Source organism: Lactuca saligna, chromosome 8 (assembly GCF_052625555.1).
Source record: "Lactuca saligna cultivar CGN05327 chromosome 8, ASM5262555v1, whole genome shotgun sequence".
Lineage (NCBI taxonomy): Eukaryota > Viridiplantae > Streptophyta > Magnoliopsida > Asterales > Asteraceae > Lactuca > Lactuca saligna.
The window spans coordinates 74,975,434-74,991,577 of record NC_136424.1 but is presented as its reverse complement, the minus strand read 5'-3'; the positions used below and the strand labels follow the sequence as shown (position 1 = coordinate 74,991,577).

Here is a 16,144-nt window from a genome sequence, read left to right as displayed (position 1 = left end):
GTATATATCTCAATAATAGAATACATAAGATATATATATATATATATATATATATATATATATATATATATATATATATATAGATTACATAGTTACACTTTGCATCCCTATAATAATAAAGTATATTAATTGTCTAATATTCCTCCGCAAGCTAAGGCTGGGGAACGACCTGTAGCTTGGATCTTATCTCAGCAAACCGTTAGGATGACAATGGCTTTGTAAATATATCTACAATCTGATCATGTGTGGAAATGAATTGTACCGAGAGTTTCCGCGTAGCTACCTTTTCTCTGACAAAATGGAAATCAACCTCAACATGTTTCGTGCGAGCATGGAAGACCGGATTTGTCGATAAGTATGTAGCACCCAAGTTATCACACCACAATACCAGGACAGATTTCATAGAAACTCTGAGTTCTCGAAGGAGTGCTTCAAGCCAAGTGAGTTAAGCTACAGTATCAGCTAAGGCTTTGTACTCCGATTCCGTTGATGACCGAGAGACAGTTCGTTGTTTTCTGGCCGACCAAGATATGAGATTGTTGCCAAGATAAATGGCATATCCCCCGGTGGATCGACGGTCATCTAGGCTACCAACCTAGTCAACATCCGAAAAAGCATTCAAGGAAGGAGCATGAGAATCGGTGTAAGCATGAAGAACAGACCCTGACTTTTGTTTTATGAGAAGGCCATAGTTAGATGTTCCCTGAAGATATCGAAGAATCCTCTTAACGGCAGACCAATGATTGATAGTAGGAGAATGCATGAAGTGGCAAACCTTGTTGACAGCATAGGTGATGTATGGACGAGATAAGGTGACATATTGAAGGGCCCCAACAAGTTGACGGTATTTAACCGGGTCATCGAACAAGGCACTATCACTAAGATACAAATTGGCAATGGTAGTAATCAGAGATGATACTGGCTTTGCATGAGAAAGATTTGCCCGTTGAAGTAATTCTAGGATATATTTCTTTTGAGACAAAAGAATGTCTGAATCTTTGTGAACCAATTCAATTTCCAAAAAATATGAAAGAGATCCCAAATCTTGAAGGGCAAATGTTTGACTCAGCTGTTTAATGATCTTATCGATGGCAGTGGAATTGTTATATCATCGACATAAACCAACATATACAAGGTGGTACCCTTAGATGAGTAAATAAACAGTGAGGAATCGGTCTTGGAGCCATGGAAACCGAGAGCTTGTAAAACCTTTGTTAGCCGATGAAACCATGCACAAGGCGCCTGTTTGAGCCCGTATAGAGATTTGTGAAGCAAGCAGAGATGATGGGGTTTCATAGGATCAACAAAATCAGGTGGTTGTCGTAAGTAAACCGTCTCGTTGAGTTCTCCATGCAAGAAGGCATTTTGAACATCCAATTGTCATAGAGGTCATTTCTGTGTAATAGCAAGAGAGAGAACTGTACGAATAGTAGTAGATTTGACAACATGACTGAATGTTTCAGTGTAGTCAATACCTGGTTGTTGATTGAAACCTTTTGCAACGAGACGCGCTTTGTACCGAGTGATTTTACTGGTTTGATCTCGTTTAAGTTTGTACACCCATTTGCAATCAACTACATTCGCATTAGGAACATGTGGAACAAGAGACCATGTTTGATTACGCATTAGTGCACTATATTCTTCATTCATGGCAGCTTGTCGTTTTGGTGATTTGTTGGCATTGGCAAAGGTTGTTGGCTCGATTGTAGAGAAGTCGGTATGACTAGTGAAGGCATAAGGGTTAAATGGAACACGAGGTTTGGGATTAGAGCGAAGATGAGAGGGGCGTACTTAAGGATGTGGATGATTAGTATGAGCATTGGCATTATTGGAGGTAGTAGGTGGAGGAACTGATGATGTGGGAGTAGGAGCAGGAGGTGTGGATGGGTTGTTGGGTGTGGTGTCATCAGAATGGGTTGGAGTGTTTGGTGTGTTGTTATTAGTGGGTGGACTTTCGGTTAGGGTTGTAGGAGTGACAGTTTCAGAGGAAGAAATAAGTGTAGGATAACTAGAGATACATGGGTCGGAAGGTGTAGGTATCTCAGGTGGAGGAACGGTGTGTAAAAAGGGGAAGTGTTGTTCAACAAAACGAACATGAAGGGCGATGTAGATGCGATCAGTGGCGAGATCGAGACACCGATAACCATGGTGATCGGAACTGTAACCGAGAAAGACACATGGAAGGGAACGAAAATCCATTTTGTGTTGATTATATGGACGAATATGAGGATAACACAGGCAACCAAAAACATGCGAGAATGAAAAATCGGGTTTATGAGAAAAGGCGTGTTCAAGAGGTGACACATTAGATGTTGTACGGGAGGGCATGCGATTAATCAGGTAAACAGCTGTGTCATAAGCATAGTGCCAAAAACGAGATGGTACACCAGATTGAGCAAGCAGAGTGAGTCCAGTTTCCACAACATGTCGATGGCGACGCTCAACAAAGCCGTTTTGCACACTCGTATGAGGACATGAGCGTCTATGTGTGATGCCAAATGGAGAAAAGAAATTAGGGAGGTTTCGAAATTCGCCACCACAGTCACTTTGGACAGATTTGATTTTTGTGTTAAACTGTCGTTCAACCATAGCTAGAAGTGTTTAAATTGAGGAAACACATCATATTTATGTTTTAAAGGGAAAAACCACATGTAACGAGTAAAATGATCAACACAAAGTAGGAAATAGGTATGTCCATCAGAAGAGGTAATAGGAGCAGGTCCCCATACATCACAAAAAACCAAATCTAAAATGCAAGAACTTTTAAAATTCGATAAAGGCAAAGACAGTTTAGATGATTTTCCTACATGACATGTATTACAAGGAATACATGAATTTTTGTGCAAAACTGGAAGAGAGTATTTTGATAGCATGGAATGTAAAAGCTGCGAATGAGGGTGACCAAGCCGTTGATGTCATGTGTGAACAGGGGCACGAACAGCAGTGAAGACCTTTCTTGAAATTGGTTGGAAAGATGTCTTAAAATTGGTTGGAGGTGAAGCGAGTAGAGCCCGTTCTTACTTGGACCCGTGAGGAGGATATTGCCCGACTTCTCGTCCTTCATGGAGTAAAAGGTGTCATGAAATTCAAAGAAAACATTGTTATCATGACATAATTGTTGAACAGAAATAAGATGTTGTTTAATTTGTGGTACATGAAGAATATTGAGTAAAGAAATAGGTTTGTTTGGAGAATGAAGCTTAGTAGAACCGACATGTAAAATGGGTAAACCCTTACCATTGCCAACATGGAGAAAATTTTCACAATAATATGGTTCAGTCGTGCCGACGCTAGACGATTCTAGTGCTACATGGCTGTTAGCACCGGTGTCAAGAAGCCAGGAAGGAGATTGTGATCGGTAATCAGCATGATTGGCTGATGATTGTTGTCTGTTGCGGAAGGTTGTTGGGTCACGATTCGGATAATCAGATGGAATGTGACCAATGCTACATCGGTTGCAAGTTCCATACACCATATTCTGATTGGATGCCCAATTGAATTTTCCTCTGCTGGTTCGATTGTTCGGACTACGTCCACGCCCACGATTGTTGGTGGTGCGACCACGACTACGGTTTTTTTGAGAGTATGAAGTGAAGCAAGCTTGTGGCTGTTGGGAGACAGGTTGTAGGCTGAATTCAAGCTGTGAAGCAAGTTGATTTAAAGCTTCAACGTGATCCTGTGGTGAAGAACCTGTTAGGGTAGACATGCCAACAGTATAAGTAGTAAAGGCCTGTTGTGATGGAACAACAGGATTATATTGTTTGATCATGTAATCGTGATCTGAGAGTAGTCCTTGTAACTCATTATAGGCAGTTGGAACTTTTCTAGCAAGAAGAGTCGATTTTAAACCATTATAATCTTCACGAAGACCTGCAATAACAAGCATAACCAAATCTTTTTCTTTGAAAGCTTCACCAATGTTGGATAAGGCATCGGCATATTCTTTTGCTCTATTGAGGTAGGCTTCTAATGTTTCATCACCCTTCATCTGTATCTTTAGTAACTGTGTTTTAAGTGTATATTCCCTAGAAGACGTGTGTGGGGCGTATGCACGTTCTAGCGAGAGCCAAACTTCACGTGATGTAGTAGTGCCTTGAACATGTGGAAAGGCAACCTATGATATTGTTGAGAGGAGCAACATCCTGACATGGGCGTCATTGGAAATCCAAATCGGATAGTTAGGGTTTAACTGAGTTTTTGTAGTGGTTTCTTTGTTTGAAGAACTAGTCTGATCAATTGTTTCAGATGGACAGGGAATGGAACCATCGATATAAGCACTACAAAAAATATGACATTTAGTGGCATACAAAAAGTGCCACTAAAAATCCTAAAAAATGCCACTAAAGACTGCTCGGAGAATGAGCGGCACAAATAAAAAGTGTCACTAGAAACGCTCCCACTAAAACTCTTTAGTGACACATTTTGGTTATGAAGCTGCAGCATTTTAGGACTTTAGTGGCACTTCTTTATTTGACACAATAGAAAATAAGTTTTTTGTGGCATATATTTTGTATCGGTAAATAGTAATTCATTTTTAGAATTCATGTTGCTTTAGTGGCACTTTTTTAAGTTCCAGAATACAACAAAAGTTTTTGTGACACATATTTTGTGTCATTAAATATCAATGGAGATTCTAGAATTATACAACTAATACAACTACATTTTTCAAGCTATAATATAAAACAAAAAAGCTAATTAAATTATAATCCATGAAAAATAATAAAATTTTCGTTATTCTATATCTATGCCAAATAACTTTAAATGTCAAACCACATAGCCACTAAATATAATATATAAATAAACAAAGGTAACAAAAAAACTTTAAACTTCGTTGCAGTTGAACTTCTTCCTTGAACTTCATGTCATCTTGAATAATCTTGCATATAACAAATACTAGCAATTCCCTGTTAATTACACATAAAAATATCATTTTTTATTGTAATTTTACTAGAATACTTTTTTACCTCATTAAACATGAGACCGGATATTTTAGAGTAAGTAACTAAGATGATATCAACCTGCACGACATAAAATTTATTTTATAACTCTTGTTATATATATGGATATTTTAGTAAATACTAGACATCGGTCTCATTGGGAATATATAATATCGGAGGGATCATAAGTTATTTTATATATTTAACCAAGAGGGTGAAAAGGGCCTAAACTGGTTCAAAACCTTCTCCAGCAGGCTTAACAACATCAATTTGAAAGCAAGTTCAGTAAACTTTTAGAAAGTTACACATTTGACCCTTAAATATCATATATCAATCCTTTTACGACAAAAAAAGTAAGAATATTACCTTTCAGACATTCGTTTTTAAGTTGTAATATTCGATAGTAGGGACACTGGATTCCAAGAAAACTTTGACTTGCTTCCTATTTTTATCAACATTGCGTTCTTTTATGCGTTTTCTCCTCTTTATAAAAAATCAAGATGTTAAAATAAGGAAAATTATATATATATATATATATATATATATATATATATATATATATATATATATATATATATATATTTATAGAGAGAGAGAGAGAGAAAGAAAGAGATAGACTATGTGGAAAACAGAGTAAACATACAAAGGTGAAATACAAAGATTTATATATCCAACCTAATTGAGACACAAGAGGTGGCATAACCAAAGTTTTCACCTAGGAAAAATACAACCAAAGCTTGACTAATATCACTTCCACCTAATTCCTATAACCATAGATGCATATGAACTCAAAGTTACTACATTGTTTGAATAATGATATGAGTGATGTCACATGTGTGATTCCCAAATTTCATAAAGTGGGAGAAATTTGTGTAAAGCCATAGAACTAATATATATTAATAAAAAACAAACAACGATTGATAAAAGGCTTAGGAAATGACTACCTTGTTTGCAGCTTCACTTAAAGCTTAGAAAAACATTAACTTTATGTATACCACTACATATTTAGAAGATTTCCAGCAAAACCTACAACTCCGGTAAGTTTCATAATCTAGCTAATTAGGCTAAGAATTTTACACAAATGTGCTCAAAACTAGTTTAGCCACATAAATTAGAATGTTCTGCTTGTAGCTACCATCAAAAATCAATTATATTAATGTTTAAACATGATATATGTGAACAAGAGACATCTATTCAATTTTAAAGCTAGCTTCACAATTTTGGCTATTATTTCTTAAGAAATAACAACCTAATGTTGTTATTACAAGATTGAGATGAATATATGCATGCCTCAAGAAATAACCTCATGTACCTGTCGTTGTTCATCAGAATCTACTTGTGCCAGTAGAGAATCCAGCAGCAAACTATTGGCGTCGTTGATCCGAATCCACTAGTGTTACCTCCTTAGTATACATCGACGATCTTCCCGTTCTATGAAAACTATTCTCAGAAAACTACTATCGTCAATTTCAATCACTCAATCCCTAGCTTTCACTTCCTCTTGTATAGCCATTATCGATATTTGTCATGGATACGATGATATCATTAGTCAACGATTTTTTCTTCAATTGAAGCATTCAACACGATTGAAGGCTTATAATGACATAATCAAATCGATCGAAGACTAATAAGTTTGAAATTGAAAATTAGGGCCATACTCAAATTAGATCCATACTCGAACTTGGGGATCTCTGATGATGGTATGATGCTCTAAGATGTGAAATACCGTCGATTACTGTATGATAAAGGGTGGAAGCGTCAAATTCCAAATATATATATATATATATATATATATATATATATATATATATATATATATATATATATATATATATATATGTGTGTGTGTGTGTGTGTGTGTGTGTGTGTTTTTGGCAATAAATGTCAATTCATTTTGGCAAGGGGAACATGAAGCGGAAATTCAACTTTTTTTTAGTGGCACAAAATAAATTAGTAAAATCATACAATAAAACTCTAGTGACATAAATAAATATATGACACAAAAAAAAAAGAGTTTTTCGTCGCATTTAATATTTTTAAGCCACTGATAAGTATTATATTAATGACATAAATTTTTAAGTGTCACTAAATCTATTAATTTTATAGTGGCACATAAAGTATGTCACTAAAAACATGTTATAGTGGTATAAAAAAATATATACCCTTAAAAACATATGCTACTAAATGTTATTTTGTTTGTAGTGCAATAAGATTGTTTGTGACAAGAAACGGATGAATCATGGTTTTCTAAAAACCATAGTTTGTGGGAGAAAGAGTGAAAGTGAACTTGTGAGAATTGTGAGAAGTTTTCTCAGGTGTAGAGAAAGCAGCGATTAAGGCCATTGTTCAGCCGAAGGTGTTGAAGAAAGTTGGCGGCAATTAGGGTTGCCAAGAAAGCAGGCTCTGATACCAAGACAAACTTGGTGTAAAATCACGTATTGTATATATCTCAATAATAGAGTACATTAGATATATATATATATATATATATATATATATATATATATATATATATATATATATAGATATATATATATATATATATATATATATATATATATATATATATATATATATATATATATATACTAGTTTATAACATGTGGGAACCATGGTTAAACTTTGATAATAAAAAACTCAAAATGATTAATCAATTATTTTAAATAAATTATTAATTAAGATATGTTTTTATTAGTTATATAAAATTATAATCGTTGATTCAAATAAATATGTAAAATTAATTTTTAATATATATTAGACATTTTTATTTGTTAATTAATGAAACAATAATATAAATTTAAAATTTTTAAATTTTAAATTTAAATTTAAAATAGAGAATAAATATATTGACAAATAGCATCACATTAATGATGATGTCTAATAAATTTAAAATATAAAATTAATAGATTGACAAGTGTCAACACATTAATTAAAAGGTCTAATATGATGACACATGGCAAAACAACTACTCTTTTATTAGTATATATATATATATATATATATATATATATATATATATATATATAGGGTTAGGTTCATGTGAGACGGCCTAATTTTGTGAGACCGTGAGACGCATTTATTTATTTTATTTATTTTTTATTTTTTTTAGTTAATTCAAGTTCCGAAAATAATATTTAAAAAAAGAATTTTCTGATTTTTCCATTTATTTTGCATTTTAAAATTATTTTTAAAATATGTACAGTGTCATATTCTATTTAGAATATTTCACTTATTTTTCAAAAAAAAAAGGATTTTTTTTTATTTTTTTATTTTTTTTAGTTAATTCGAGTTCCGAAAATAATATTTAAAAAAAGAATTTTTAGATTTTTCCATTTATTTTGCATTTAAAAATTATTTTTTAGAATATGTCAGTGTAATATTCTATTTAGAATATTTCACATATTTTTTTTAAAAAAAAACTGGATCTTTTTTAATTTTTTAATTTTTTTTTAATTTGTTTTATATTTTTTTTAGTTAATTCAAATTCCGAAAATAATATTTAAAAATTTTTTTTTTGGATTTTTCCATTTATTTTGCATTTTAAAATTATTTTTTGATTTGATCTCACGGTCTCACAAAATTAGAATGGTCTTAAATAAACCTGAACCTATATATATATATATATATATATATATATATATATATATATATATATATATATATATATATATATATATATATATATATATATACTTTGTATCCCTATAATAATAAAATATATTAATTGTCTAATAATATTCATATGACAAATATGAAATTATTTTTCCTTGAAAGACAATGATTCAAGTTATTTATTTATTTATTAATTTTTTGCCTTGATGCAACTATTCAATCTTTTCTTTGCAAAACTCCTTCATGAATACTCTTTAACAATCTTTTTGAGACACAAATGAATCATAATTCCAGCACCATTAGAAATATGACTAATTTCCCTGTCAATGTCTTGTGTAACCCATACTGAATCTACACATAGTTGAATTGAACATGTCATAAACCAAAGTTCACCCTTCCATCAAATTTCTCTATATTAAACATTAAGAAAGTGAACTCTATGCCGCATATTATATGTATATCAAAAACAGAAAAAGTAAATTATCTTTTATTTTTTTATACCTATAAATATTCCTATCCCCGAACATTATAACAGGTATCATCATTTCACCATTTAATTTTATTTTATTTAATATATTACTAATATACTCTAAATAAGATAGTTAATTAAATATGAAAATATTTATAAACATAAAAGATAGGACTCAATTTTATTTCTCAAAGAAATATTATATACTAGAAAATATGCATCAAACTTATATAATTAATACACCCAACAAATGATTTCCACAAACAAGAAAAACACATTTAAATCAGTGAAGTCTTTCCCAACCATAACCTTCCATAGACATATACTACTCTTGACATGCCAATAGTCTGCCAAATGTTTGTTTCAACTTTCAAGATACAAAGACACCCACCCACCAACCACCAATACGACAATAGAAATTCGTTTATATGAGACAAGCAACAACCAGATAGCATAGCATATAACAAACCTCTAAAACTCACACATACCTCAAAAAGAATGTCTCACGCTTCTTTAAATCAAAATTGATGACTAAGAGACGATAAACATTTAAATACAGTTTTATTAAACATGACAAACCCTAACTTCTTGATTCCTAATCAAATCTAACCTCCATTGCAACTCTTCAAAAGCCTACTTCAATTTTTAAGTCATTTTCATTACAAAAAACACCACTTTGCCCGATCATGTGAGAAAAAAAGATGAACTTGATCATTTTTTCAGCCGACTTATAAAAGTGTCTTTCAAATCATGTGAGAAAAAAAAAAAACTCTGTTATTTTTTTTCTCATTTTCAGTTTTTCACCTTCAGCGACCTATGCCATAACTAATTAGAATGAAACCAAACAAATGAACAACCAAGAAAATAAAAAATCCCATAGAAGCCCAACATTCTCGCCCGCAACACTTATGTTTAAGAGAGCAAGTTCCCTTGTATATTATGACGTGTTCAAAATTTGTCATCAAATCTAAAAAACATAAGACAATCTTTAATGATCTCAAAGCATGAGCTTAAACGATAAATCTTTATTCACTCTAAATGTATGCTCATTACATGACGATTTGGGCCTCCAAACAACCAAAAAAAAAAAAAAAGGTGATGGAAATGGAAATGGAAATGGGAACCTTTGTTTATTAGGCCTTGCTGTCGATGGTCATTGGAGCAACCTCCTTGGGAGCCATCTTCTTCTGCACCAAAACCAAAACAATCACATTTAGTATTCAGATAGAATCAAACATCCCACAACACAAAAGTCAAAAACAAGCAGTACTCACCTTTGAATCAGCTCCCGACAGCTTAGCAAACATATTCCCATAAAACTTAGCATCCTTCTTATTATACTCCCTCATCTTCTCCTTCAACACCTTATACTCCATCTTCACATCCCTATTCTCAGGCTCTATTTCAAGTGCCTTTTTTATATCAATTTCAGCCAAATCCAAATCACCAACATTAATATACGCTTGAGCCCTCCTGTACAACGCCTTCACATTCCTGCTCTCCATTTCCAACACCTTCGTGCAAAGCTTCTCAGCCTCTTTGTACTCCTTCATCTTCAGTTTACAAGCTGCATTGTTCAGATTGCAGGAAACCTTCAACACTTTCGCTTGCTTCTTTTCTTCCTCACTAAAAGAAGTGTCATAGTCAATGTACTTCACACCCTTCTCATATCTCTTTGAAGCTTTCTCATATTTCCCAGCTTTAAACAACACGTTCCCTTCTTCCTTCTTTTTCCCAGCTGCTTCAATCTTTTCTGGGGTGATCATATCCCATGATTCTTTTTCCTGGAAAAACAAATACCAACGTGTGTCAATTACCCTTTACTTTAGTATCGAGATGAAATTACTAAACTGACCTTCACAAAAGAGATAAGCTCGACTTCATAGATGACGGTAGAATTGGGAGGAACAACTGCTAATTCTTGCTTGGACTCTGAAGAACCAAATGCATACTCAGGTGCGATTGTGAGAACAGCTACTTCGCCTTTCTTCATTGTTAACACAGCTCTATCAAGCCCATCAATTACTTGCTCTGTGAAATAGAGTAGTGAGTACAATTGAATTTCAAGTATGGAACTTTATCAAGATTCTTGATGTTTTTACATACCTTCGTCTGTTTTGAAATCAAAAGGGTCGGCTTTAAAGAATATAGTGCCATCTTGCAGCTTACCAATCAATGTCACTGTCAATTTAGAAACCAAATTTTCAGAAACCAATGTGTTATATACTAAATTGTCAAATTATAATGAAAAGACACACAAGTTACATTGAACAATAGCTCCTTCATTTGGGCGCTCATATCCTTCTCCTTCTTTCAAGATTTTCTTCACAACCTTTTTGTCAGTGGTAATGTTTGAGACGATATTCCATGATACAAGCTCTAAAGTAATTTGAAGTGTAGCATTTGCTGGAACTCCAGTTTCATTACCCGAAGCTTGTTTCCCCTTCTCCCCAAATCCATCTGCAACAATGAAAAAACTAAGTCATAACTCATAACTAACAACGAAATTAACTTTGATTTTAAAATGTACTTGAAAGAAACACAACTTACATTGAGGTTTAACTGTAAGAACGGCCTTTTCTGCTTTCTTCATTGTTTTCACAGCCTTTGACAACGCAGGGCAGAAGTGTCCTGAAGAAACAATGACGTCAGCAATAAACAAAAGCAACCGCAACAGGAGTAGAAGAGTATTTATCATCCAGGCAATTTACCATCTTGGACAGTGAACTCTACTCCATCAGCTTTTGCGACTAAAGTCCCATCCTCGAGTCGAACTTCATAATTCACTGCAGAAACAATAGCAATGAACGTGGTGAGTTCAAATCAACAAGATGTTTGTGAATCAAAAGGCTGTGGTGATAACAAAAGTGATACCTAAAACTTCATCTAGGTCCCTTGGGTTCTCCCACTTCTCTCCTTTCTTAACAATCTTCTTGAAGATACCGCCATCCTTGCAAATATCCTTGACACTAGACCAGGAAAGTAGCTGTACATCGAATTGTAGAGTGGCGTTTGGAGGGATAGTTGGAGGTGAACCAGAAGCGCCATATGCAAGCTCAGCAGGAATGGTGAAGAGTGCATTCTCACCCTTCTTCATTGTTTTGATTCCCTGATCCCATCCTTTAATTACTTGACCTATCCATAGCGAGCAATAGTGTCATTTAGTGATATAAATAACACAACACAAGAAGTGCGGACTGTTCCATTTATCGATATACATATTTTCATGGTTAAGAAATTATAGATCCTATTCGACACAAGTAATGATCAGACAAGATGTGCATTGGATCATATGAAAGCTTCATAGTGATTTAAAACAAAAATAAACATCATGAAAGTTTTGGCAATAAGTTCATATAGATTGAAAAAACAAAACCTAATCGCCATTGACAGCTAATCTAAGGTAGCGAGAATCAATCAAGGATAACGATCATTTATATTTGTCACTAGTGCATCTGCATTAGATGAATAAACATGAAAAACTATCTATTAATAGCACCATAACGAGCATACTCTATAAAATAGACATCACCAAAATAAGATCATCAATGATTTAAGACCGGAAGAAGAAGATAGATAACTACATATCGTAAGAACGAGAATCCTCACCTTGACCGAGAGTAAACTTGAACGGAGTTCCCCTATCACGGCTGGAATCGAACTGAGTCCCGTCAAGCAAGGTTCCGGTATAATGTACTGTAACGTTTTCGAATTGAAATCAAAATCAATACAATTACGAGTTCGAACATAAATAATAATCAGCAGAACCGGCATCAATGCTGAATTATACCTTCGACCTCATCGCCATTTTCTGGAGTCTCCCAACTATCACCTTCCTTAAGAAGTTTCTTCTTCAAACCTTGATTACCGATCTCTTTTTCCTCGCCAACCTTCAATGACCCCGGAGCATCATACGGTGTATCATCCATCATTTCATCGTTCATTCCTCCAGCTGCGGGAAAGTCAAAATCATCCTCCATTGTGTTATACCAATATCAAATCTCGCTGCTACAAAGCAAAATCAACAAGCAAAAAAATTCGCAAATCCGAGAGAAAGGATTGTACGTATGAGGAAAATCGAGATTTTGAGGCTTTTATAGACAGATGGCTGTAAATGTAAAAGGGTTCTAGAGGGTTCCGAAAGGGGTTAGTTACTTAGACGGAAAAAAAAAAGAGGTGAAGAAGGGCCAGGATCATTCGAGAGATATCACGTTTACGTTTGCAGGAGTACGTTATCCTCTCTGTTGCGGATCACAGGTTCGTTGGTGGAGACGCAATGGTGCGAATCCAACGGTAAGCATACCACGTGTTCTTGTTTTCCGTTTGGAACCGAGTAGATTACAAGAATGGTACCTATGGTTTTAGATATTTTATTCGTTTAGTTTCTATCTTATTCTTTTAATTTAGAAGGTATCTACTATTTGTTTCTATTGCGTGCTTGATTATTATCTGATCTAAAAAAACTATTATACTCTTATTAATTTCTTTTTTAGTTAATTTTATTATTTATGTAACCTTATTTATTATTGTATTTAAAAAAATATTTTTATTATGGTTAATAAGGACGTACAACTATTCAAAGCATGCGTACAACCATTATCACACCACATGATCTCGTTCTTATGTATTCTCAAACCAAACTGCTTCCCTGCCTCCTCTATCTTTCTCCGACGAGCTCAAAGAATGGTTGAAAATTTGGTAACACCTATAACTAGGATACTGATCTAACCGATCTCTAACATAGCAACCATCCTACAACTAGGATATTGATCTAACGGATCACTAACATAGCAACCATCCTATAACCAGGATACAAATCATAAAGAGTCGGCCTTAGTGCCTTAGACCCAGTTGATATAGTGAGGAGAACTCACCTTACAATGTCGATCTGAACTGAAGAATCAAATTCCTGAATCATTATCTCACCAAAAATCCAGAACTATCCAAAATAACGAACAATAAGTCAATAAATGGGAATATCAATCTTGACCAAAAGCCCCTTATATAATAACAGTCCATTTTCCCTTTTCTCTAATTTGGGCCAAGGCCTAATACCAAATTTATGATCCAAAAGTCCACATATACAAGGCCCATTATTGGCCCAATTTTTGAATTTGGGCCCAACTCCCTAATCGGGCCTCATTTAAAGATTCACTACCAAACCAGGCCCAAAGTACTATTATCCAATGAGTCAAGGCCCAAGTCCGACTGGCCTAAATCCCGAAGCCCAAGTCGCAAAAGCCCAACAGGGGGCGTACATTGGGCCGGAGGTTCCAACCCGAGTTGTGAGACCGAAGGGTCTTCACTAAGACACATTGATCGGAGGTTCCTTATTGAGATATAGCCATCAGAGGCTTATTATTTGCATGTGGTATTTTGGGAAACTCACTAAGCTTCGTGCTTACAGTGTTGTGTGATATAATGTTTCAGGTTCCTCTCATGATCACGGGAAGGAGTAGACTTAATTGTACACACTAGTTAGAGATTTTGTTTTGTTGAGGATTCTGGGATATTATCAAACATTTGTTGCTTTGTGTTTTGACAACTTATACATTTTGTGGTTTTTAATAAATGTGATATTGGTTTTTATTTGATTTTAAAAACGAAAATTTTATTTGAAATTTTAGAGTGTTACAAGTTGGTATCAGAGCCTTGGTTTGAGGGATTCGGATGTACTCTCGGGTATGTCTGGACTCAAACTGAGGATTTGAGAAAATTTTCTAAAAAGAAATGATTTTTATAAAACGAGTAAGAGTTCTACAGAGAAAACAAGGCGGATCATTGTATACAATCAGCCAGAGCCCCGAACGGTGATTTCCCAAAATATTATTACTTGTTTATATTATAAGATATTTAGGAGATCTTAGAGCTACATGATAGGGGATATGCTAGGTATTTCAGAAATTAGGGCTAGAGTTGCCTGATTCATGATGCCTTAGCCCAGGGGACGTTATTGATTGATATTATATGCTATTTGCTCAATATATGTGCTGAGTATGAGTACCTAGCAGGAATCTTTTAGAGAGATTATTGAGGCGAGGAGTAATCTAGGAGAGATACCTAGATGAGCATTTGAGGAGTCTAGTGAGAGAGTAGCTTTGATATCCGTGAGGGATAGAGTAATTGTGAATTAAGATCCTAGGAGGCGGACTTGGGGCCACTACAAGTTGGTGTGGAAGGTAGTATTGGGCTCGTACAACTGAAAGCACCGGATTTGTATTCGACCTAAGTAAAAATCTTAGGATGCTAAAGAGCATGTAGAGGTGGGTAATCGAGTGTGTGTGTTTGAGTTAGTCTCTGATGATTTTAGTGTTTGCATTTCGGAGACACTACGGTGATTACCCGCAACAACCCTGGGGGTAGTGGTACCAGTGACGAGGAGATCCGTAGGATCATTGCTGAAGAGGTGGTTGTCACTATCAGGGAGGCCATGCCAGAGATGTTCGGGTGTATTAAGACCACATTGATCGAGACTTTTGATGAGTGATATGTTGCCGTCACAGAGGCTATTGCTGATGCAGCCACCGCAGCCCTAGCTGCTGCGAGGCCTCGGGGAGGGGGGGGGGGGGAGGGGGGTGATTCGTTGTTGCTTCGGGAGTTCAGCAACACGAAGCCACCGAAGTTTGATGGGACCCAGGACCCGATTGCTGCAATGAGATGGATTTATGATATCGAGGGATGTTTCTATACCTGTTCATGCCCTGAGGATCTGGAAGTCTGATTTGCACTGAACCAGCTTCGCTTGGGAGCGAAGTACTGGTGGAGATTTGTGACGACTGATTACTCTCCTGTAGACCATGCGTCAGTAACATGGACGAGGTTCACACAGCTATTCCGAGATGAGTACGTTCCCCAAGTGGAGAGGAAGTGGTTGACCCAGGAGTTTTTGTCTCTCAAGAAGAAGACAAAAACCGTGACAGAGATAACGTGGATGTTTCATGAGAGGGCGTCGTTTTTCCCCGATCACGTGTCTACGGAGCAGGCACTGTGAGCCAGTACTTGAGCATACCGATGCGAGATATTCGGGAATTTGTGGTGAACTCTTCGTATCGGACATTGGCTAAGCTATAGACCGATGTCAGGAGGAGGGAGATTGAGCTAGAGTTTCAGAATAGAGAGAAAAAGG

The 16,144-nt window shown here is 35.2% G+C and overlaps 1 protein-coding gene across 1 annotated transcript; it reads right to left on the bottom strand.

Annotated features, from left to right (window-relative positions):
- Window positions 1-10,023: 10,023 nt before the first annotated feature.
- LOC145010676 (peptidyl-prolyl cis-trans isomerase FKBP62-like) lies at window positions 10,024-13,115 on the bottom strand. The gene is made up of 10 exons (XM_078969187.1): window positions 12,809-13,115; window positions 12,628-12,714; window positions 11,893-12,153; window positions 11,730-11,804; window positions 11,569-11,649; window positions 11,284-11,478; window positions 11,125-11,199; window positions 10,874-11,049; window positions 10,293-10,802; window positions 10,024-10,205 (listed from the first exon to the last, which is right to left on the bottom strand). Exons 1-10 carry the CDS (start codon window positions 12,996-12,998, stop codon window positions 10,152-10,154), a joined length of 1,704 nt encoding a protein of 567 aa, XP_078825313.1. The 5' UTR covers window positions 12,999-13,115; the 3' UTR covers window positions 10,024-10,151.
- Window positions 13,116-16,144: the final 3,029 nt, after the last annotated feature.

Bases quoted from the DNA above. Each gene is read 5' to 3' on its own strand.
- LOC145010676 (XM_078969187.1), bottom strand. From the start codon at position 12,998: ATGGAGGATGATTTTGACTTTCCCGCAGCTGGAGGAATGAACGATGAA. The intron at 12,715-12,808 runs GTATAATTCAGC...AAAACGTTACAG, and splicing joins AAATGGCGATGAGGTCGAAG to TACATTATACCGGAACCTTG. The intron at 10,206-10,292 runs GTGAGTACTGCT...GTTTTGGTGCAG, and splicing joins TGTCGGGAGCTGATTCAAAG to AAGAAGATGGCTCCCAAGGA.